General features: G+C 49.5%; 1 protein-coding gene across 2 annotated transcripts in view; it reads left to right on the top strand.

Moving 5' to 3' along the window:
• The window catches only part of Tep1 (telomerase associated protein 1), a 53,939-nt gene extending 32,015 nt beyond the window's left edge, over positions 1 to 21,924 (top strand). For both annotated transcript variants that reach the window (XM_040735779.1, XM_040735780.1), the window contains 22 exons: positions 6,053 to 6,293; positions 6,455 to 6,569; positions 7,382 to 7,506; positions 7,615 to 7,714; positions 7,906 to 8,061; positions 8,438 to 8,650; positions 8,861 to 9,014; positions 9,108 to 9,320; positions 10,172 to 10,332; positions 11,055 to 11,168; positions 12,979 to 13,086; positions 14,804 to 14,936; positions 15,306 to 15,382; positions 15,462 to 15,591; positions 16,042 to 16,178; positions 16,305 to 16,417; positions 18,635 to 18,778; positions 18,904 to 19,003; positions 20,826 to 20,931; positions 21,038 to 21,255; positions 21,372 to 21,476; positions 21,729 to 21,924. In XM_040735779.1, the coding sequence (XP_040591713.1) occupies positions 6,053 to 6,293; positions 6,455 to 6,569; positions 7,382 to 7,506; positions 7,615 to 7,714; positions 7,906 to 8,061; positions 8,438 to 8,650; positions 8,861 to 9,014; positions 9,108 to 9,320; positions 10,172 to 10,332; positions 11,055 to 11,168; positions 12,979 to 13,086; positions 14,804 to 14,936; positions 15,306 to 15,382; positions 15,462 to 15,591; positions 16,042 to 16,178; positions 16,305 to 16,417; positions 18,635 to 18,778; positions 18,904 to 19,003; positions 20,826 to 20,931; positions 21,038 to 21,255; positions 21,372 to 21,476; positions 21,729 to 21,851 (3,086 nt within the window). In that variant the 3' untranslated portion in view covers positions 21,852 to 21,924. The remainder of the gene's footprint in view (positions 1 to 6,052; positions 6,294 to 6,454; positions 6,570 to 7,381; positions 7,507 to 7,614; positions 7,715 to 7,905; positions 8,062 to 8,437; positions 8,651 to 8,860; positions 9,015 to 9,107; positions 9,321 to 10,171; positions 10,333 to 11,054; positions 11,169 to 12,978; positions 13,087 to 14,803; positions 14,937 to 15,305; positions 15,383 to 15,461; positions 15,592 to 16,041; positions 16,179 to 16,304; positions 16,418 to 18,634; positions 18,779 to 18,903; positions 19,004 to 20,825; positions 20,932 to 21,037; positions 21,256 to 21,371; positions 21,477 to 21,728) is intronic.
• The last annotated feature ends 955 nt before the right edge of the window (positions 21,925 to 22,879 follow it).

Raw genomic sequence — 22,879 nt, forward strand, 5'->3', positions numbered from 1 at the left:
GTGTGCATTTTGTATTGTGTATTTCTGTGTGTGTATATGAGTATGTGTATGAGTGTATGTGTGTGTGTTTGTGTGAGTGTGCGTGTATGTGTGTGAGTACTGCACACAGTCACCTATAGAGTATGTGTGTGTGAGAATACTGCACTACTGCACACAGTCACCTATAGAGTGTGTGTGTGAATACTGCACACAGTCACCTATAGAGAGAGAGTGTGTGTGTGTGTGTGTGTGAATACTGCTCACAGTCACCTATAGAGAGAGTGTGTGAATACTGCTCACAGTCACCTATAGAGTGTGTGTGTGAATACTGCACACAGTCACCTATAGAGAGAGAGAGTGTGTGTGTGTGAATACTGCTCACAGTCACCTATAGAGAGTGTGTGTGAATACTGCTCACAGTCACCTATAGAGAGTGTGTGTGTGAATACTGCACACAGTCACCTATAGAGAGAGAGAGTGTGTGTGTGTGTGAATACTGCACTCAGTCACCTATAGAGTATGTGTGTGTGAGAATACTGCACTACTGCACACAGTCACCTATAGAGAGTGTGTGTGTGAATACTGCACACAGTCACCTATAGAGAGAGAGTGTGTGAATACTGCACTCAGTCACCTATAGAGTGTGTGTGAATACTGCTCACAGTCACCTATAGAGAGTGTGTGTGAATACTGCACAGTCACCTATAGAGAGAGAGTGTGTGTGAATACAGCACACAATCACCTATAGAGTGTGTGTGTGTGAATACTGCTCACAGTCACCTATAGAGTGTGTGTGTGAATACTGCACTCAGTCACCTATAGAGTATGTGTGTGAATACTGCACTACTGCACACAGTCACCTATAGAGTGTGTGTGTGAATACTGCACACAGTCACCTATAGAGAGAGAGTGTGTGTGTGTGTGTGTGTGAATACTGCTCACAGTCACCTATAGAGAGAGTGTGTGAATACTGCTCACAGTCACCTATAGAGTGTGTGTGTGAATACTGCACACAGTCACCTATAGAGAGAGAGAGTGTGTGTGTGTGAATACTGCTCACAGTCACCTATAGAGAGTGTGTGTGAATACTGCTCACAGTCACCTATAGAGAGTGTGTGTGTGAATACTGCACACAGTCACCTATAGAGAGAGAGTGTGTGTGTGTGTGAATACTGCACTCAGTCACCTATAGAGTATGTGTGTGTGAGAATACTGCACTACTGCACACAGTCACCTATAGAGAGTGTGTGTGTGAATACTGCACACAGTCACCTATAGAGAGAGAGTGTGTGAATACTGCACTCAGTCACCTATAGAGAGTGTGTGTGAATACTGCACACAGTCACCTATAGAGAGAGAGTGTGTGTGAATACAGCACACAATCACCTATAGAGTGTGTGTGTGTGAATACTGCTCACAGTCACCTATAGAGTGTGTGTGTGAATACTGCACTCAGTCACCTATAGAGTATGTGTGTGTGAGAATACTGCACTACTGCACACAGTCACCTATAGAGAGTGTGTGAATACTGCACACAGTCACCTATAGAGTGTGTGTGTGAATACTGCACACAGTCACCTATAGAGAGAGAGTGTGTGAATACTGCACTCAGTCACCTATAGAGTGTGTGTGAATACTGCTCACAGTCACCTATAGAGAGTGTGTGTGAATACTGCACAGTCACCTATAGAGAGAGAGTGTGTGTGAATACAGCACACAATCACCTATAGAGTGTGTGTGTGTGAATACTGCTCACAGTCACCTATAGAGTGTGTGTGTGAATACTGCACTCAGTCACCTATAGAGTATGTGTGTGTGAGAATACTGCACTACTGCACACAGTCACCTATAGAGTGTGTGTGTGAATACTGCACACAGTCACCTATAGAGAGAGAGTGTGTGTGTGTGTGTGTGTGAATACTGCTCACAGTCACCTATAGAGAGAGTGTGTGAATACTGCTCACAGTCACCTATAGAGTGTGTGTGTGAATACTGCACACAGTCACCTATAGAGAGAGAGATGTGTGTGTGTGAATACTGCTCACAGTCACCTATAGAGAGTGTGTGTGAATACTGCTCACAGTCACCTATAGAGAGTGTGTGTGTGAATACTGCACACAGTCACCTATAGAGAGAGAGAGTGTGTGTGTGTGTGAATACTGCACTCAGTCACCTATAGAGTATGTGTGTGTGAGAATACTGCACTACTGCACACAGTCACCTATAGAGAGTGTGTGTGTGAATACTGCACACAGTCACCTATAGAGAGAGAGTGTGTGAATACTGCACTCAGTCACCTATAGAGTGTGTGTGAATACTGCTCACAGTCACCTATAGAGAGTGTGTGTGAATACTGCACAGTCACCTATAGAGAGAGAGTGTGTGTGAATACAGCACACAATCACCTATAGAGTGTGTGTGTGTGAATACTGCTCACAGTCACCTATAGAGTGTGTGTGTGAATACTGCACTCAGTCACCTATAGAGTATGTGTGTGTGAGAATACTGCACTACTGCACACAGTCACCTATAGAGAGTGTGTGAATACTGCACACAGTCACCTATAGAGTGTGTGTGTGAATACTGCACACAGTCACCTATAGAGAGAGAGTGTGTGAATACTGCACTCAGTCACCTATAGAGTGTGTGTGAATACTGCTCACAGTCACCTATAGAGAGTGTGTGTGAATACTGCACAGTCACCTATAGAGAGAGAGTGTGTGTGAATACAGCACACAATCACCTATAGAGTGTGTGTGTGAATACTGCTCACAGTCACCTATAGAGTGTGTGTGTGAATACTGCACTCAGTCACCTATAGAGTATGTGTGTGTGAGAATACTGCACTACTGCACACAGTCACCTATAGAGTGTGTGTGTGAATACTGCACACAGTCACCTATAGAGAGAGAGTGTGTGTGTGTGTGTGTGTGAATACTGCTCACAGTCACCTATAGAGAGAGTGTGTGAATACTGCTCACAGTCACCTATAGAGTGTGTGTGTGAATACTGCACACAGTCACCTATAGAGAGAGAGAGTGTGTGTGTGTGAATACTGCTCACAGTCACCTATAGAGAGTGTGTGTGAATACTGCTCACAGTCACCTATAGAGAGTGTGTGTGTGAATACTGCACACAGTCACCTATAGAGAGAGAGAGTGTGTGTGTGTGTGAATACTGCACTCAGTCACCTATAGAGTATGTGTGTGTGAGAATACTGCACTACTGCACACAGTCACCTATAGAGAGTGTGTGTGTGAATACTGCACACAGTCACCTATAGAGAGAGAGTGTGTGAATACTGCACTCAGTCACCTATAGTGTGTGAATACTGCTCACAGTCACCTATAGAGAGTGTGTGTGAATACTGCACAGTCACCTATAGAGAGAGAGTGTGTGTGAATACAGCACACAATCACCTATAGAGTGTGTGTGTGTGAATACTGCTCACAGTCACCTATAGAGTGTGTGTGTGAATACTGCACTCAGTCACCTATAGAGTATGTGTGTGTGAGAATACTGCACTACTGCACACAGTCACCTATAGAGAGTGTGTGAATACTGCACACAGTCACCTATAGAGTGTGTGTGTGAATACTGCACACAGTCACCTATAGAGAGAGAGTGTGTGAATACTGCACTCAGTCACCTATAGAGTGTGTGTGAATACTGCTCACAGTCACCTATAGAGAGTGTGTGTGAATACTGCACAGTCACCTATAGAGAGAGATGTGTGTGAATACAGCACACAATCACCTATAGAGTGTGTGTGTGTGAATACTGCTCACAGTCACCTATAGAGTGTGTGTGTGAATACTGCACTCAGTCACCTATAGAGTATGTGTGTGTGAGAATACTGCACTACTGCACACAGTCACCTATAGAGAGTGTGTGAATACTGCACACAGTCACCTATAGAGTGTGTGTGTGAATACTGCTCACAGTCACCTATAGAGAGTGTGTGTGAATACTGCACACAGTCACCTATAGAGTATGTGTGTGTGAATACTGCACACAGTCACCTATAGAGTATGTGTGTGTTTGAGTACTGCACACCGTCACCTATAGAGAGTGTGTGTGAATACTGCACACAGTCACCTATAGAGAGAGAGTGTGTGTGTGTGAATACTGCACACAGTCACCTATATAGAGAGAGAGTGTGTGTGTGTGTGTGAATACTGCTCACAGTCACCTATAGAGAGAGAGAGTGTGTGTGTGTGTGAATACTGCACACAGTCACCTATAGAGTATGTGTGTGTGAGAATACTGCACTACTGCACACAGTCACCTATAGAGAGAGAGTGTGTGTGTGAATACTGCACACAGTCACCTATAGAGAGAGAGTGTGTGAATACTGCACTCAGTCACCTATAGAGTGTGTGAATACTGCTCACAGTCACCTATAGAGAGTGTGTGTGAATACTGCACAGTCACCTATAGAGAGAGAGTGTGTGTGAATACAGCACACAATCACCTATAGAGTGTGTGTGTGTGTGAATACTGCTCACAGTCACCTATAGAGTGTGTGTGTGAATACTGCACTCAGTCACCTATAGAGTATGTGTGTGTGAGAATACTGCACTACTGCACACAGTCACCTATAGAGAGTGTGTGAATACTGCACACAGTCACCTATAGAGTGTGTGTGTGAATACTGCTCACAGTCACCTATAGAGTGTGTGTGTGTGTGTGAATACTGCTCACAGTCACCTATAGAGAGTGTGTGTGAATACTGCACACAGTCACCTATAGAGAGTGTGTGTGAATACTGCACACAGTCACCTATAGAGTATGTGTGTGTTTGAGTACTGCACACCGTCACCTATAGAGAGTGTGTGAATACTGCACACAGTCACCTATATATATAGAGAGTGTGTGTGTGTGTGTGAATACTGCTCACAGTCACCTATAGAGAGAGAGTGTGTGTGTGTGTGAATACTGCACACAGTCACCTATAGAGTATGTGTGTGTGAGAATACTGCACTACTGCACACAGTCACCTATAGAGAGAGAGTGTGTGTGTGAATACTGCACAAGTCACCTATAGAGAGAGAGTGTGTGAATACTGCACTCAGTCACCTATAGAGTGTGTGTGTGAATACTGCTCACAGTCACCTATAGAGAGTGTGTGTGAATACTGCACAGTCACCTATAGAGAGAGTGTGTGTGTGAATACAGCACACAATCACCTATAGAGTGTGTGTGTGAATACTGCTCACAGTCACCTATGGAGTGTGTGTGTGAATACTGCACTCAGTCACCTATAGAGTATGTGTGTGTGAGAATACTGCACTACTGCACACAGTCACCTATAGAGAGTATGTGTGTGAATACTGCACACAGTCACCTATAGAGTGTGTGTGTGAATACTGCACACAGTCACCCATAGAGTGTGTGTGTGAATACTGCACACAGTCACCTATAGAGAGTGTGTGAATACTGCACACAATCACCTATAGAGTGTGTGTGTGAATACTGCACACAGTCACCTATAGAGTATGTGTGTGTGTGAATACTGCACACAGTCACCTATAGAGAGAGAGTGTGTGTGTGTGTGAATACTGCACACAGTCACCTATAGAGAGAGAGAGTGTGTGTGTGTGTGAATACTGCTCACAGTCACCTATAGAGTGTGTGTGTGAATACTGCACACAGTCACCTATAGAGTATGTGTGTGAATACTGCACACAGTCACCTATAGAGAGAGAGTGTGTGTGTGTGAATACTGCACACAGTCACCTATAGAGAGAGAGAGTGTGTGTGTGTGTGTGTGAATACTGCACACAGTCACCTATAGAGGCTAGAGCTGCTGTTAGTTGTAGTCTGTTGCTCTCCACCTTACTCCATGGAGCTCACTGTGTTTTGGTAAGCTGATGGCTAACAAGATCCAGTGGTTCTCCTGTCTTCTCTGTCCCAGCTCCCAACACCAGCACTAGAGTTACAGGCGCGTGTGGCACACCGGGCTTTTTATGTAGGTGCTGGGACTCTGAACTCGGGACTCATGTTCGGGCCGCAAGCTCTCCAACCCACTGAGCCATCTCAGCTACTCTCAATCTCTCCGCTTTTAAACCAGCTTCTTCCACATCCGGAGCGAACCCAGAGCCGCTGGATGTAGATGTTGCTGCCTTCCATACCTTCCTGAGACAGCAGGCTTTGCTCCTTGCCCAGTATCCTCTGCTCCTGCTCCAGCAGGCAGCCAGCCAGCCTGCAGAGTCTCCTGTGTGCTGCCAGGCCCCCCTGCTCACCCTGCGATGGCCTCTCCAGTCTACACTACGGTGGATCAATAAGCCCCAGACCTTGAAAGACCAGCAAAGGTGAGACCCTTGGCCCCAGTCTGGTAGGCTGTTCAGAGAAAAAGAAAGGGCAGACTAGAGCCACCATGGAGAGGGGTTCGGGCACAGAATGGCAGAAGCCGATTCCCATTGGCTGTCTTTCCCTACTTCCTCCTCCTCCTCCTTCTTCCTCCCCCCTCTAGCTTGTCTCTGGCAATTTCCTCTCCAACCGCTGTGGCCTTATCCCCTAACGGACAAAGAGCAGCCGTGGGCACTGCCAATGGGACAATTTACCTGCTGGACTTGAGTACCTGGCAGGTATGACTCGGAAGGCAGGGCAGGGTGACCGTCAGAAAACCCTCACATAGTGACCTGAAGGCCTAGGCAAAGCCTGTGCATCCTTAAAACCCTGGCTGATCGTTCAACTTCCTATCAAATTAGACATCTTGGTCAAAGGGTCATTCTACAGTTGGAAGGTTCACAATGTAATCCCAGCAGCAGGGAGGCTGGGGCAGGGGGACCGGGAGCTCAGAGTCAGCCTGGGCTGCCTGTTAAGTTCAAGGCCACCTGGGATTACATGGAACACAACGAAACTCAAATGGCAGATACAGCTGTGCAGTATTGCTGTCTGGCTCCGCTCAAGCCATGTTACTTGGGATTCAGGGGAACACAGAGCCAGAGCCCAGTTGCTCACATAATAAGACCTATGGTAGTTGTGTAGCTAGATGACGTAGGATAGAAAAAGGCAGGCCTTCTGGTTTGCACAAGGAGCCCAGCAACGGCACGGGAGAGAAGGGCCCCATAAGTTGCTGCGGATGATTGCAGCAGCCCGTGATACCAGACTGGAGAGAGGAGACGTAGACACGCCTTTCTCTTCTTGCCCACATCACCCCTCACCTGTGTGCATGCATTTGTGTAATACCCTTCCCCAGAGCCCTTCAAGTCTGTGGTTTGGGGCCTGCTTTGATTGTGAGGTTCACTTGAACCTGCGCTTGGGCTGGGCTGGGTAGGCAGCCGAGACTTGAGCTCTTTTTTTGCCTTGCCTTGGCCTCCCTGTTAGTGGCTGGAATGGGTTGGTGATGGAAACTTAGGGACTTGCCTGAACCACGCTTCCCAACCGGCTGTTACAGGAGGAGAAGTCGCTGGTGAGCAGCTGTGATGGGATCTCCTCTTTGGTGTTCCTCTCGGACAGCGCGCTTTTCCTTACTACCTTCGATGGACTCCTGGAGCTTTGGAACCTGCAGCATGGCTGCTGGTGAGCGGCTCCCTCGCGTTTCCGAGTGAGAAGCCCTGAGAGAAAGGCCTGAGGAGGAAGCCTAATTGCCAGATGACCCCAGGACCCTGACTTTGTCTTCCTGCACAGGGTGTTCCAAACCAAGGCCCACCAACACCAAATCACTGGCTGCTGCCTAAGCCCGGACCGGCACCTGCTGGCCACCGTGTGTTTGGGAGGTTACCTAAAGGTAACAAAAAGTGACCCTCAACCCTGAGTCAAACCTCACTTGTTGCTCAGTATGATAGAACTCCTGACTGCCGGTCCTGGGGAAGTTTGCTGAGGCAGGGGACTAGATACGGCGGCCCTCAGGAGCTCTGGGGCTGGGAAGCACTGCCATTTGTGCCCGGCACCCCGATTCCTCTTCTCTCTCATCTCCAGCTGTGGGACACAGTAGACGGACAGCTGGCCTTCCGGCACACCTGTCCCAAATCCCTGAACTGCGTTGCCTTCCACCCAGAGGGCCAGGTGGTAGCCACAGGCAGCTGGGCTGGCAGCATTACCTTCTTCCAAGCGGATGGACTCAAAGTCATCAAGGTAAGAAGGTCCTGCGTGGGGCATGAGCTGGCTTTTTGGAGCCCATTCCCTGCGGTTGGCTACCTCGATCAGCCATGATACAGTGTGTGTGTGGGGGGGGGGCTTGGTCCTTACCCCTTCTGAGGAGTAGATGGGGGGCGGGAAGGGAGGGAGGTCAGGGGTCAGGATAAAGGGAGGGAGGAGGAACTGGGGTTGGTATGTAAAATAGAAAAAAAACTTAAAAAAAAAAAAGGGTTAAGACAAAAAGGTTCCGTGTTGCTCTCGGGGAGAACTCACAGGACGGGAGTGAAGTGGAGAGTGACAGCTGCGTTCCATGTGCTTTTGAGCCTATGTTGAGAACAGGCCCTGGTGTTCCTGTTTCTGCATCCTCATCTAGGAACTAGGAGCCCCAGGAGCCTCTGTCCGTGCTCTGGCATTCAGTGCACCTGGGAAGTCTGTGGCCGTAGGCAGGGTAGACGGGGCAGCGGAGCTGTGGGCCTGGCAAGAGGGCGCTCGGCTGGCGGCCTTCCCTGCGCACGGCGGCTCCATTGCTGCTGTTCTCTTCTTGCAAGCTGGAGACCGGTTCCTGACGGCTGGAGAAGATGGCAAGGTGAGCTTGCAGAGGGCCTGCGGTGGGCTCCGGGACAGAGGAGCAAAAGCAGGGGTGTGTTCAGGTGGTGCTGGGAGCCTTTGTTGAGAATCCCTGGGGGAGTTTGATTGGTGAGGGAGATTTTCTGAAGTCTCTTGACGGAAGATGTCATAGGGGATGGGGGCCAGGCAGCAGAGGTGAGTATCTCTAAACTCTTTTCTGGCATCCTAGGCTCAGTTATGGTCAGGATTTCTTGGCCGGCCCCGGGGTTGCCTGGGCTCTTTTCCTCTGTCTCCTGCGCTCTCTGTGGCTCTCAACCCAGATGGTGGCCAGGTGGCTGTTGGGTACCGAGAGGATGGCATCAAGATCTACAACATTTCTTCAGGTATCAGAGGGGGAGTGGACGGGCTGGCTCCCTTGGAAAGGAGGTACCCGCTGCCTCACTTCTTTTCCCAAATGTTTGTCTTCCATTTTCTAGGCTCCCAGGAGACTCAGGGTCAAGAGCTAAACGTGGCAGTGTCCGCACTAGTCTGGCTCAGTCCCAGCGTTTTGGTGAGTGGCGCAGAAGATGGATCCCTGCGTGGCTGGATGATCAAGGGACACTCCCTCCATCCCCTGTGGCTGCTGTTCCGACACCAGAAGCCTGTGCTTGGACTGGCCACCTCCCAGGAACTCTTGGCTTCTGCCTCCGGTACTTCTGAGCAGTGTTACTGACTCATTTCTTTGAAGTGTGCTGGTGTCACCCTCCAATCTATAACTAGTTACACGCGCTCGTCAAAACCCAAGCACATACAGTTCTTCCTTACAACCTTTGAAATGCTTTTGAATGTGTTCGTCTTACACACTCACTCTAGACTGCTTTAGAAAGAGTAGAGAAGGGGAGGGAGGAGAGGGAGTGCAGAAAGGCCTTGCTCCTCTGGAGGAGAGAGATGTTGTCCTCACGGATGGTGAGGTGAAAGCAACATCGAGGCCTTGAGAATCGTAGCTTCTGCAGCAGCTGCTGTGAGAAGTGTCGCTGGAAATGAAGATGCATGGTGCCACCTTCCTGACCCTGCCAAGCCGGAGCTGGGGTGCAGGGTGTTCCCTGCTGTGTGCCTATGTGTGTCTGACCTTGCCTGGGGCCTGTGCACATTCTGGGGTGCAGGGCATTCCCGTGCTGTTATGTGGTGTCTGACCTTGCCCAGGGCCTGTGCACATTCTGGTGATTTAGAACATTCCTGTGCTGTGTGCTTACGTGTGTCTGACCTTGCCTGGGGTCTGGTGTACATTATGGGGTGCAGGGAATTCCCGTGCTGTGTGCTTACGTGTGTCTGACCTTGCCCAGGGCCTGTGCACATTCTGGTGATTTAGAACATTCCTGTGCTGTGTGCTTACATGTGTCTGACCTTGCCCGGGGCCTGTGCACATTCTGGGGTGCACCATCTCACTTCCCCGGAGCTGTGTTCCTGGGTGCCATGCTGTGCTCCTGTGGTTCCCTCTGGCCCCCTAGGCCAGTCTTGCTTTGGTGTCCAGGAAACACTTCCCTTTCTGTTTCCAACGCAGAGGATTTCACAGTGCGGCTATGGCCCAGGCAGCTGCTGACGCAGCCAGGCAAGAGAGAAGACTTTTCCTGTTATGCCGAACTCCGGGGACATGAGGGCCCAGTGTGTTGCTGTAGCTTCAGCCCCGATGGAGGCATTTTGGCCACTGTGGGCAGGGATCGGGTGAGCAGCAGAAGGGCGTGACCCCGGGGTCCCACAGTCCATTTCCCATTGCTTTCTCCTCTGCGGCGCCAGCGCCACAAGCAACTCCAAGGTATCAGGAAAGAAAGACCAGACGTCCAGCTGTTTGTACTAGGAGAATGCATGTGCTGCCTTTATTGCCAGGAGAGTGTGTGCGCGTCTTCATTATAAATGCTAAGAGCTCTCTCTCTTGTAGGAGGGAGGAGCTTTATATACAGGTTTACAGCACAGTGGAAAAACCCCAGGTAGAAGAGAGCGTGTTTTCCTCCTGCTGAATGTTGATGTCAGAGGGTCAAGGCCAGGGCAGTAAGCCAGGACTAGAAAACAGGAAGCAATTGGACTGGAAAACAAGTTGCACTTGTAGGCTGACCAGCAACTCACAGAGACCCGGTGGGGTTGGGGCCCAACACTCCTCCTTCTTGGTCTGCTGACCCTGCAGGGGGGTCTGCCGGCATGCCTCACACGTTTTCTCCCCCTTTAAAACTCGCTGCTTGCAACCAGTTGTGGTGGCACCGACCTTGGTCTCAGTACGTAGAAGATGAAGTCAGGAGGGTCAGGAGGTCATTGATCATTAGTCCAGGGCCAGCTTAGGACACAGGAGACTTTGTCAAAAACAAAACAGCCACACTATCTGAAATTGCTTCGACGTTCGTTCGTTGCCATGGTCTGTGTGTCCTGATGGATCCCTGTCCTTGCCTGCCCAGAATCTTCTCTGCTGGGACGTGAAGACAGCCCAAACCCCTCTTCTGATTCACTCCCTCACTTCCTGTCACCGTGACTGGATCACTGGCTGTGCATGGACCAAAGATAACATGCTGGTGAGTGAAGGGACGGGGAGAATGCGCAGGGCCGGCAAGTAACCTGGGGGCAAGCAGTCTCCACTTCAGACTTTTCTAGCAGCTGGTAATGCTAGTCTGCCGACATCCTCAGGGCACATAGGTTGGACTCGAGCTCAGTTTTGCTTATTAGCATGATTAATCCTTGCGATCCCCTGTAAAGTAGTGACTACCGTTATGTCTTCTTCACAGATAAGAACACTGACCCCAGAAAAGCATTTTCAAGGTCATGTAGTGATAAAGCTGAGCTAACACGAGTTCTTTTTTGTTTTAACTCTTTACACTTTGTGTGTGTGTGCGTGTGTGTGTGTGCGCGCGCACGTGTGTGTGTGTGTGCGCACGTGTGTGTATGTGTGTGTGTGCACGTGTGTGTGCGCGCACGTGTGTGTGCGCGCACGTGTGTGTGCACGTGTGTGTGCGTGTGTGTGCGCACGTGTGTGTGCGCACGTGTGTGTGTGCGTGTGTGTGCGCACGTGTGTGTGTGTGTGCGCGCATGTGTGTGTGTGCGTGTGTGTGTGTGCGCGCACGTGTGTGTGTGTGCGCACGTGTGTGTGTGCGTGTGTGTGCGCGCACGTGTGTGTGTGCGCACGTGTGTGTGTGCACGTGTGTGTGTGCGTGTGTGTGTGTGCGTGTGTGTGTGTGTGTGTGTGTGTGTGTGTGGCTGTACCACTGTGGTACATGGAAGTCAAAAGACAACTTTTAGTAGGCAGTGCTCTTTCGCATCTGGGTTCTAGGAACTGAATTTAGGTTGTCAGGCGTGGTGACAAACACCTTTACCTACTGAGCCATTCCACCATCCCTGAACCAGTAAACATTCTGGTAGAAAAGCCCCCTCTGCCCTTTTGGTGTTGGATATTGAACCCAAGGCCTTGCGTGTTCTAGGCAGGTGCTCTGCCATCTAGCCCATGCCCTTTTTATTTTAAGGTTAACATTTTTTTAAAGATATACATCTTTCCTCCTACATGTATGCCTGTAGGCCAGGAGAGGGCGCCAGATCTCACTACAGATGGTTGTGAGCCATCATGTGGTTGCTGGGAATTGAACTCAGGACCTCTGGAAGAGCAGTCAGGTGCTTTTAACCTCTGAGCCATCTCTCCAGCCCCAAGATTAAAATTTTTTAAATGATGTTTTTAATGCGTATGTGTGTGGGTTTGTGCATGTGCGTGCCATGCCTATGGAGGCCAGAAGAGGGTGTGGATCACTGAATCCAGAGTTACCGGTCCTTGTGAGCTACCTGATATGTGTGTGGAGGGGCGAATTTCTGTCTTCTAGAACAGAGCAAATTTTGCAATTGGAGCCATCCCCAGCCCCAAAGCCCGTGTTCCTGACAAGAACACAGTGTGGTCTCTCCAGCTTTGGAATGCCTGAGAGTGAAAGATTTCTAAATCTCAGAGTATTTTCTCAGGGTTTGTAAAGCACATTTTCCCTATGTAGAGTTCTTATGTTGTTTTGTTTTTTATCACATATGTAACTTATTTAATGTTCCTCGGTGATTTGCCTGCATGTGTGTCTGTGTGAGGGGGGCAGAGCCCTGGAACTGGAGTTGCAGGTATATGTGAGCCGCCATGTGGTTGCTGAGACTTGAACCTGGGTCCTCTGGAAGAGCAGACCATGCTTTTAACCACTGAGGCGTCTCTCCAGCCCCTCTTATGTCGTTTCTTTAACAAGGAGAGATAGGGAAGGACCCCGCCTGGTGCCGCAGTCCTTTAGTCCTAGCATAGCGAGTTCCAGGCCCGCCAGAGCCAGAGCTACAGGAATGCTGATGGTCTTGCTCCTTCCCTTTTGGCTGCAGGTCTCCTGCTCTAGTGATGGTTCTGTGGGACTCTGGAATCTGGAGTCAGGACAGCAGCTTGGTCAGTTCCTGGGCCACCAGAGTGCCGTGAGCTCTGTGGTTGCTGTGGTAAGGCGATGGGCTTCACCAGCATTCTCTGGGAAGGTCAGGAGAATCTGGGAGGCTGGACGTATTAGGTATCTACTCTCAAAGGCAAATAGAAAAATGCAATACTTGGGACTGTATTAGGTATCTACTCTCAAAAGCAAATAGAAAAATGCAATACTTGGGACTGTATTAGGTATCTACTCTCAAAGGCAAATAGAAAAATGCAGTACTTGGGACTGTATTAGGTATCTACTCTCAAAGACAAATAGAAAAATGCAATACTTGGGACTGTATTAGGTATCTACTCTCAAAGGCAAATGGTAAAAATGCAATACTTGGGACTGTTTTAGGTATCTACTCTCAAAGGCAAATGGTAAAAATGCAATACTTGGGACTGTATTAGGTATCTACTCTCAAAGGCAAATAGAAAAATGCAATACTTGGGACTGTAATACAGTGTTGGGGGTGATGGGCCATATGACGGGTGGCACATAAAAGTCCTCTTAGTATTATGAGTTTCTGTCAAGATGGCAGCCCCGAACCACTCAGCTCCACAGTTCTGAGTTTGTCCTCATTTTACATCTTCCAAGTCCCTGCTGTTGACCTTCCCCTCTCTGGAGGGGGGTTAGGGTCTTGGCCAGGTGTTTTCTAGGTCCTTGGTATCTTAATCAGGAACTCAATAAAAGCACACACAGAATGGACTGGAGAGATGGCTCAGCAGCTAAGAGCACTTCCCAAAGACCCGAGTTCAATTCCCAGTACCCATGTCAGGCATCTCACAGCTGCCAGTATCTCTGGCTCCATGGAGATCTGGAGCTTCTGCCCATCTTGGGCAACTCCATTCATATGCACATGCCTACACGCGCACGCACACACACACGCACACAAGGCTCTGCCCCCTCACACACACACACAAATACACAAATACACACACACAGATACACACATACAGATACACAAATGCATACACACACAAATAACACAAAAGCATACACACATGCACACTTAAAAATTTTTTAAAATGTTTAAAGCGCATGCAGATTGTGAGAGCAGAGAGGTGGTTTTATTCAAAGCAAAACAATAGTATAGGACCAATAGCCTGTCACCAAGGACAGCTGGTGACATAAGTGAAAGAATACTCAGGGGCCCCAGTTATTGGCTGGGGCTTCTTGGATGACGTCTGAAGGAAGGAGGAGTTTGCTTACTAGGGGTTCCTAGGGGGTGTAGGGTATAGGTTTCGTGGTTCTCTATTTCTGTTGACAGACTTGGATTAAATCATCTTTTTTGCCCTCTGCACAAGTCTGTTACCACCGTGCTTCTACTTTTAATTATATATATATACACCAAATAGGGACACAGTTCGATTTATTGCCCATGCAACTAAAACCAGTTCAGGCCGGATCCCTCCTACTCAGAGGGAAGAGAGGGTATGATTGGATGGAAATCCATCTATGTTTGCTGCGTGTTAGGGGGAAGAGAAATTTGTTCCATCGTTCAAAGGTAGGGGTGTGCGCGCCTCTACGCAGTGGGAGACTCGGGTTGCTAACGAGGTGTTAGGTGTGTTGTTTGGAGAGGGGGGGTATGTATAGCTCGTGCAGGTCAGGGTCTCAGGCTGCCAGATGAACTCTTTACAAGACAGCTGTGTGCGTACTCCAAACAAGTGCAGTCCAGGATGCTAAGCTATTTCTCACATTCCCCCTCGCTGTGACTGCCCCCTGACGCTGTGACCTGGGGACAGGAGGAGCACATAGTGTCTGTGAGCCGGGACGGGACCTTGAAAGTGTGGGACCGTCAGGGAGTGGAGCTGACCAGCATCCCTGCTCACTCAGGACCCGTCAGCCAGTGTGCAGCTGCCCTGGAGCCCCGCCCAGGTATTAACCATCAGCCCTTCCCCTTCGCTGCCATCAGCCAATGTGCAGCTGCCCTGGAGCCCCACCCAGGTATCAGCCCTTCCCCTTCGCTGCCATCAGCCAATGTGCAGCTGCCCTGGAGCCCCACCCAGGTATCAGCCCTTCCCCTTCGCTGCCGTCAGCCAATGTGCAGCTGCCCTGGAGCCCCGCCCAGGTATTAACCATCAGCCCTTCCTCTTCGTTGGTACTGTCTTTGTCTCCTCCTCCTCCTCTTCTTTTCCAGTGGGGAGATCAAACCCAGGGCCCGGTGCTTGCTACCTGACACCCTATTACAGGCCTTTGCGTCTGGTCCTGACCGTTCTTTCTGAGTTGGTCTCCCTGTCTTTTCAGCCGGACAGCCTGGCTCGGAGCTTCTGGCGGTGACAGTTGGACTGGATGGGGCCACGAAGTTGTGGCATCCCCTCTTGGTGAGCCCCCTGCAAGAACAGGGGTAGGGGAGGGGTAGGGAATGCCTGAAGGGCAACCTCTGCAACCCCCTTCTCCTAGGTCTGCCAAATACGCACTCTGCAGGGACACAGCGGTCCAGTCACTGCTGCTGCCGCTTCCCAGGCCTCAGGCCACCTGCTGACCTCGGATAACAGCTCTGTACAGCTCTGGCAGATACCTAAGGGAGTAGGTGAGCGAGGGGAGGAGGAGGTAGCATAGAAGAAGATTGGAACAAAGAATGCCAAGGGTAAGCCAGGCGTCGATGGCGCACGCCTTTAATCCCAGCGCTCGGGAGGCAGAGGCAGGCGGATCTCTGTGAGTTCGAGGCCAGCCCGGTCTACAGAGCGAGTTCCAGAACAGCCTCCAAAGCCACAGAGAAACCCTGTCTCGGAAAAAAAAAAAAAAAAAAAAAAGGATGCCAAGGGTAACCTTACACCTCTATCCCTTCCAGTCGCCCAAATGTCTTCTTTCTTTCTGAGACAAGGTCTCACTTTGTGTAGTCTTGGATAGCCTGGAACTTTGGACCGGGCTGGCCTTAGACTCACAGACTCTGCATCCCCAGTGCTAGGATGAAAGGTGTGCACCGCCATTCCTCTCTCTGTATCAGAGCCCTCAATGTGTCCCCTCCTCTCTTCACCAGACGAAACGCACAAACCTAGAAGTGCTGTGGGCGTCGCTGCCGTGGCGTGGGCCCCAGACGGTTCTCTGGCAGTGTCTGCAAACGAATCTGGGGAGCTGACCCTGTGGCAGGAAGCCAGAGTTGTGGCTACAGCACAGGTGCCTGAGCATGGGCGGGTTCTGTCCGTCAGCGGGACTTCCTTGGGCTAGAGTTTGGCTCGCACGCCCGGGAGGGCGAAGGCTTATGGTTTCTTCCGCGCTGAACTGGGCTTGCTTCGCACACAGGCTCCAGGCCGTGTCAGTGACGTGACCTGGCAGTCGGCACGCGAGTTCCTCGTCCTCAGTGCCAATGAAAAAGTCAGCGAGTGGCAAGTGGAGCTTACGTCCAGAAATCCCAGGTGAGAGCAGCTGACGGGAACGTGGAGCCGCACCTTCCTCGGGGTTTGGTGTGATCCCTCTGTGCTTCTGAAGGGTGTCGGCTGCCTCCGGCTTTGTCTTGTTTCCAGATTGCGTTTATTGATCTTTGTGTGTCCTTGTGACGAGGAACTGGAGGTGCTGAGGGCCAGCTGAGATATTTTGCTTTGCTGAGACATTTTGCTTTATACTCCTTTATTTGTGAGCAGAATTGAGGAGGCTGAGGGAGGTTAGCTAGACTGGTGCCCTCCTCTGTTTATGCCTTGGTAGTCCTCACCTGTGTGTGCAGAGGTCGGAGAACAGCCTGAGGGAGCCGGCTGTCATACCGACATGTGGGTTCTGGGGAATCAAACTGAGATCACCAGGCTCATTGGCAAGTGTCCTCACCCGCTGAGCCCTCTGACCAGCCTCTGGTCTTGTCAGTTTAAATGAGTAATTCTTTTTTTTTTGTTTGTTTTTGTTTTTGTTTTCAAGACAGGGTTTCTCTGTGTAACAGTCCTGGCTGTCCTAGAACGCACTCTGTAGACCAGGCTGGCCTCAGACTCACAGAGATTGACCTGTCTCTGGCTCTGAAGTGCTGGGATTAAAGGTGTGCACCACCGCTGACCAGCTAAATGAGTAATGCTTAAATGCCTACTTGTTGTTAAGTTCTGGGCCAGAGAGTGTGGCACACCTGAATTGTATTTATCTACTTACTTATTTATTTTTTTGTTTTGTTTTTTTATTTTGTTACATTGCTCAGGCTGGCAGTTCAGAGTCCTTTCCACTGAGTCTCCTGAGTTGCTGGAATCAGAGGCGTGTGGCACCAAGCCCAGCTGAATTTTTAAAAGGCCTCCAGTAGCTCATGGGTCTGCAAAATTTGAGATATGGTAGCAAAGAGATGGTCTTTAAAGTTAGACATAAAAAATGAAGAATTTTCTGGGCCAGTAAAAGAAGGGAATGGTGTTCCAGAAAAGCAAACAGTGTTAGCACAACCCGAAAAAGTCAATCGTAGCAAGGGAGTTCTCAGAGTATTCTGGGTTTCTGTTTGTTGTGTGGTTGTTGTTGTTGTTGGTGTGTGTGTGTGTGTGTGTGTGTGTGTGTGTTGATGAGGTGTGGTGTGTGTGTGTGTGTGGTGACAAGGTGGTGGTGGTGTGTGTGTGTGTGTGTGGTGATGAGGTGTGAGTGTGTGTGTGTGTGTGTGGTGACAAGGTGGTGGTGGTGTGTGTGTGTTGATGAGGTGTGGTGTGTGTGTGTGTGTGGTGACAAGGTGTGGGGTGTGTGTGTGTGTGTGGTGATGAGGTGTGAGTGTGTGTATGGTGATGAGGTGTGGGGTGTGTGTTTGTGTGTGCGTGTGTGTGTGTGTGTGGTGTGTGTGTGTGTGTGGTAATGAGGTGTGTGTGTGTGTGTGCTGATGAGGTGTGTGTGTGTGGTGACGAGGTGTGCCTGTTCAGGCCACTCATGTGGAGGTCAGAGGACAATTCTAGCTCTTTCCTACGCCTTGTGTCTACCTGCTGAGCTGTCCTTCTGGCTCTCCTTGGAGGATAGGGCCAGAATTCAGGCTGTAGCCAAAACTTGGATTTCTAAAGGCAATGCGGAAGGTGATCTCCCAGAAGGAGTTCGGAGGTGGTGGGAATTCCTTTAATTCCAGCATTCGGGGAAGAGGCAGGTAGATCTCTTTGAGTTCAAGGCCACCCTGAACTACAGAGAGAGTTTCAGGCCAAAAAACAAGGTTTACAGACTTGCCCAGAACTGTGGACTTTGATGGATTAGGTCTTTGTTTCCATTTTTGGCTGGTGGTACTGTTTATGTGCTGAGTTTTATGGCCTGAGTGGTACTTCCATCTTGGATTCAGTTGAGCTGAGGTTTGGAGGCCTGCTAAGGTCTGAAGCCCTATTACAGGAGGAAGTAACCACAGGGCTTATTGGTGGAAACAAATGACAGCAGTGTCAGAGAACCCTCTTTTGAGCAAATGAGGGAGAGTTATGGTGCATCTTGATACAAGAAAGACAGGTGCTGGGATTATAGCTCAGTGCTTGAGTGCTTGTCTGAATCATGCCCGAGGCTCTGGTCACATCCCGGGGACAGCCAAAGCAACCAAGCATGCCACAGATGGCTAGGAGCGGGAGTCACTGTGTTTTACACTCCATGCACGGGAAGGAGGCCGAAAGAAGTTGGCTGAAGGAGTATTCTTTCCTGTCTGTGTGTCTTTTGAACTGCAGTCTTCACATGAAGCGAGCTTTGCCAGAGGACGTGGGCGTCTTGACAGGTCTGGATCTGGCCCCCGATGGCCAGTCTCTCATCTTACTGAAGGAGAATGTGGAGTTGCTACAGATGAAGCCTGGGTGTGCTCCGTCCGTGATCTGGTGAGATACAAAATGCAAAGCTTCTTGAGTTGAAACGGGAAGTGTTTTAGTGGTTGCCCCAGATGGAGTGAGCTAGGGTATAGCACCAGGGTCCTGAAGACTCCGTCTTTCACTTTCCCATAAAGCCGCTGCAAGTTCGGATCACATTCTTCCCTACTGTGCACCAGCAAAGAGCATGGCGTATTCTACCTGCAGCAGGGGGACTCTGGATTTCTTTCCGTCTTGGTGAGTCCTATTTGGATGTGTTACCGCCAACATTTGCCTGGATTCTAGAGTCCAGAACCAATGCAGTTGAGCACTGGAAGCCACCATGGAGGAGAGGGAAGGGAAAGGCAGGCGCTCCCGTCCGCTGTCTCCCTTCCCCTGGAGTGACTCTATTTTAAATTACTGGATGCTGAGTTTCCTTGTAAGATTTCACTGTGCAAACAAAGGTTGTAGAATTCTTAAAATCATGGATCTAGGAGTTTTTGTTGTTTTGTTTTTTCCTTTGCCTTTCCTTTTCCTTCCCCTTTCTCCCCTTTCCTCTCCCCCTTCCTCCCTCCTTCTTCCTTGTCTTCCCCCTCCCCTCTTCTTTTCCCTCCCTTTCATTTTGAGATAGGGCCTCACTGTGTAGCCATGACTGACCTGGAGCTCACAGGCATCTGCTTGCCTCTGCCTCCGTGAATGCTGGGAGGTCTACGCCAGGTCTTTCTCATCTTTCTTAAATTTCGTTTTACATTTGTGTGTGTGTGTGTGTGTGTGTGTGTGTGTGTGTGTGTGTGTGTCTGTCTGTCTGTCTGTCTGTCCATGTGGGCACTTGCTTGCCATAGTATGTGTGTGGAAGTCAGAAAGCAGCTTGGTGCATTGGTTCTTTATACCATGTGGGTTCTAGAGATCAAACTCAGGTTGTGAGGCTTCACCGAGCAATAGTGAAGTTATAACCCTACTTGTTAAGTTGTAACCCTTCCTCCTTCTTTCCCTTGCTCCCTCCCTCCTCTCTCTCCCTCCCCCCTCTCTTTCATTCTTTTTGGTTTTTTTGAGACAGGCTTTCTCTGTGTAGCCCTAGGCTGTCTTGGGACTGACTCCATAGAGCAGGCTCCCTGGAACTCAAGATCCCCTAGCCTCTGGATCCCTAGGGCTGAGATGAAAGGTGTGTGCCACCATGTCCAGCCTGTCCCCTGGTTTTCCTATTACTGACTCTGTCAGTATTAGCATTTGAAGGCAAGGGCTGCATTTCGTCTCTGTCATGATGCAGTTACCTCATAGGTGTTTGACATTCACTTATTTGGTGTGTTAAAGCTATATTTCATTCCCAAAATTCCTAAGGTTTCTCGTTTCTGGAAAGTTTATGAAATCCTAACCTGACACCTACTAAAGTAACTTACAAAGCCAGATAGGAAACAGTGATTCTGTCCCCAAACATGAACCTAAGTGAAAGAAGTGTACATAATCCCCAATTGCCAGGAACAGGCACGTCTTTGTCATCCTAATTCAACATGGCCAAACCAATGTAAGTGCCCGGACACAGAAGGAAGACAGGTGACTTGCAGTATAGAACTGTGTGGCAGAAGAAGCAGAGCATGACATTGAGTGTTGGCAGATGGGAAATACAGACGTCATTGTTCTGCTGAAGGAGGCTAGACACAAATGTGTCCAAAATGTGTCCACACTGCGGTCAAATGTGTCCAAAATGTGTCCACACTGCGGAGACCTCACTCAAGCGGAGGAGGACATCATGACACTAACACCTGCTGCCAGCTCTGGGGGTTCCTCTAGCAACTGGGGACGGCATGATAACAGCGTCAAGGTGGTCCTACATCTTCTCCTGGGGGTCTGCGTGGGTACATTCTTCCATGCCTCCATTCGAAGCATGGACTGTACTAGTAGATTTTTTTTTTCGAGACAGGGTTTCTCTGTGGCTTTGGAGGCTCTCTGTGGCTTTGGAGGCTAGATTTTTTATTTTTTTAGTGTCCTGAGCACCTTAAAGGAGAACACCGTGGCTTTGTTAGTGGAGTTGTGAAATACGGACAGGCCGAACAGACTTACCTAATCACCTATCCTTTTACAGGAGCAGAAGGAGTCAGGAGAGTTCGAGAAGATCGTGGACTTCACGCTGAACATAAAGAATCCCAATGGGTCCCCGGTAGCAATCACTCAGGCCAAACCTGAGTCTGGTTAGTGGGCGTGAAAAGAACAGAGGACCTCTGGGGTGGCTTAGGGGGGCTGGTGGGTCCTAAAAGCCTGACACCTGGTTCTCTAACGTCACTCTTAAAATGGCAGAGTCAGCATTCCTGTGCGCCACCTCTGACGGAATGCTCTGGAGCTTAGCTGAGTGTACCCAGGAAGGAGAATGGATTGTAGACAACATTTGGCAGAGAAAAGCAAAACCGCCTAAAACCCAGTCTCCAGAGACAGATCCATGTGCACACTCTGATTCAGACTCCTGCGTGGAGAGCTGGTCAGGACCTAGACATTTAAAGGCACAGCAGGGGAAAAAGGTAAGCGTGGGGGCCGGGCCCTCGAGAGAGGGAGGAGGTTCGAAATCTGAAGCCTGGGCTGCTTCCTTAAACGAAAGGTCTCCCAGAGAACTCACGTTGTCTCCCTCCTCTCTGAGATTCACTTGGACTCAGTCACAGCCCTCCATGTGCTTCCTGGGCTGCTGGTGACTGCTTCGAAGGACAGAGATGTTAAGCTGTGGGAGAGACCCAGTATGCAGCTGGTAAGTGTGTGTGTGTGTGTGTGTGTGTGTGTGTGTGTGTGTGCGCGCGCGCGCGCACGCTCACACGTGCATGCAAGCTGGGAAAAGGCTAGTGCAAGAAAACGCTTAGGATAAGCAGGGGCAAACGGTAAAAGTTGCTTTCTTCAATGTCTCTTGCGGTGGCCTGTTTCTAAGGTGTTGAGAGAAAGATAAGTTGATAAGGACACCCAGGCCTGTAGCTTCACCTCTCCTCTATTTCTGTTCCTGTTCTAGTTGGGTTTGTTCCGATGTGACGGGCCAGTGAGCTGCCTGGAACCTTGTCTGGGGCCCAACTCTACCCTGCAGCTTGCCGTGGGAGACACACAAGGAAACTTGTACTTTCTGTCGTGGGAATGAAAATGCAGGACTCAGGACAAAGATGACATCACTTGTCCTAGATGATGCAAACAGAATAAATTGTTGGAAGGTCTTAAGTGTAACCCTGATTGTGTTCTGTAGTGGGGGGGAGGGTAATGGGTGTTCTTTTCTAATTTAGCATTCATTTATATTAGAACTGCGAGGAAATGAACCACACCTTTAATTGATAGGTTAGACTCCTGTGTCCCTCTCTCCCTACAATCTAAAGTTCCCCTCCTGTCAGGAGGAGGGATGAGAGTCTTGTTGAGCAGTACTTTGAATAGACCCGAGGGACCTTGTTTGGATGTGAAAGGAAGCAAGAAGAGTGGGTTAAAGCCAATAGGATTGTGAGCATTTAGGAAATGGATAGGCCGGGGGCAGTTCTGGTCCCTCCCATAGACACAGCCCTCTTTCCAGAACCAGCTGGCCAGAGAGCAAAACCAAGGCACGGAGGGTAGAGTGAGTCTTTTAACTCTGCATTGACTTACAAGCATTCATTCGTAGACTAATTGGCATTCTTGGAAGAAACCACATATTTCTCCCTCAAATTGAAGTTCATGGAGCTGGACAGATGACCCCATGGTTAAGGGCACTGGTCACTCTTACAGAGGTTGTGGCTTCAATTCTCAGTCCTACATGGTAGCTCACAACTGGTTGTAACTCCAGTTCCAGGAAATCCAGGGCCACACAGAGAAACCCTGTCTCAAAAACCAAAGGAAAACCAAGATAAAAACGAACTTTATAGAGCTTACCACATGTTGACAAGTGGAATCATCATGTCCATGGGTTTACATTGATTCTGACCTATGAAGTTCTAGCCTTGGACTCACAGAGATCTGCCTGACTCCCCCTTCACCTCCTGAGTGCGGGGACTAAAGGTGTGAGTTACCATGTCCAGCTCTGCAAACGTTACTGAGAAGTGTCATGATATAGGACTGAGAAAGGAGGATTATCATGAATTTGAGGTCATCCTGGCCAACATAGTGAGCTCTAAGACAACATGGTACATAGAGTGAGATCCTGTCTCA

This window comes from Mesocricetus auratus, unplaced genomic scaffold (assembly GCF_017639785.1).
Source record: "Mesocricetus auratus isolate SY011 unplaced genomic scaffold, BCM_Maur_2.0 Super-Scaffold_100048, whole genome shotgun sequence".
Lineage (NCBI taxonomy): Eukaryota > Metazoa > Chordata > Mammalia > Rodentia > Cricetidae > Mesocricetus > Mesocricetus auratus.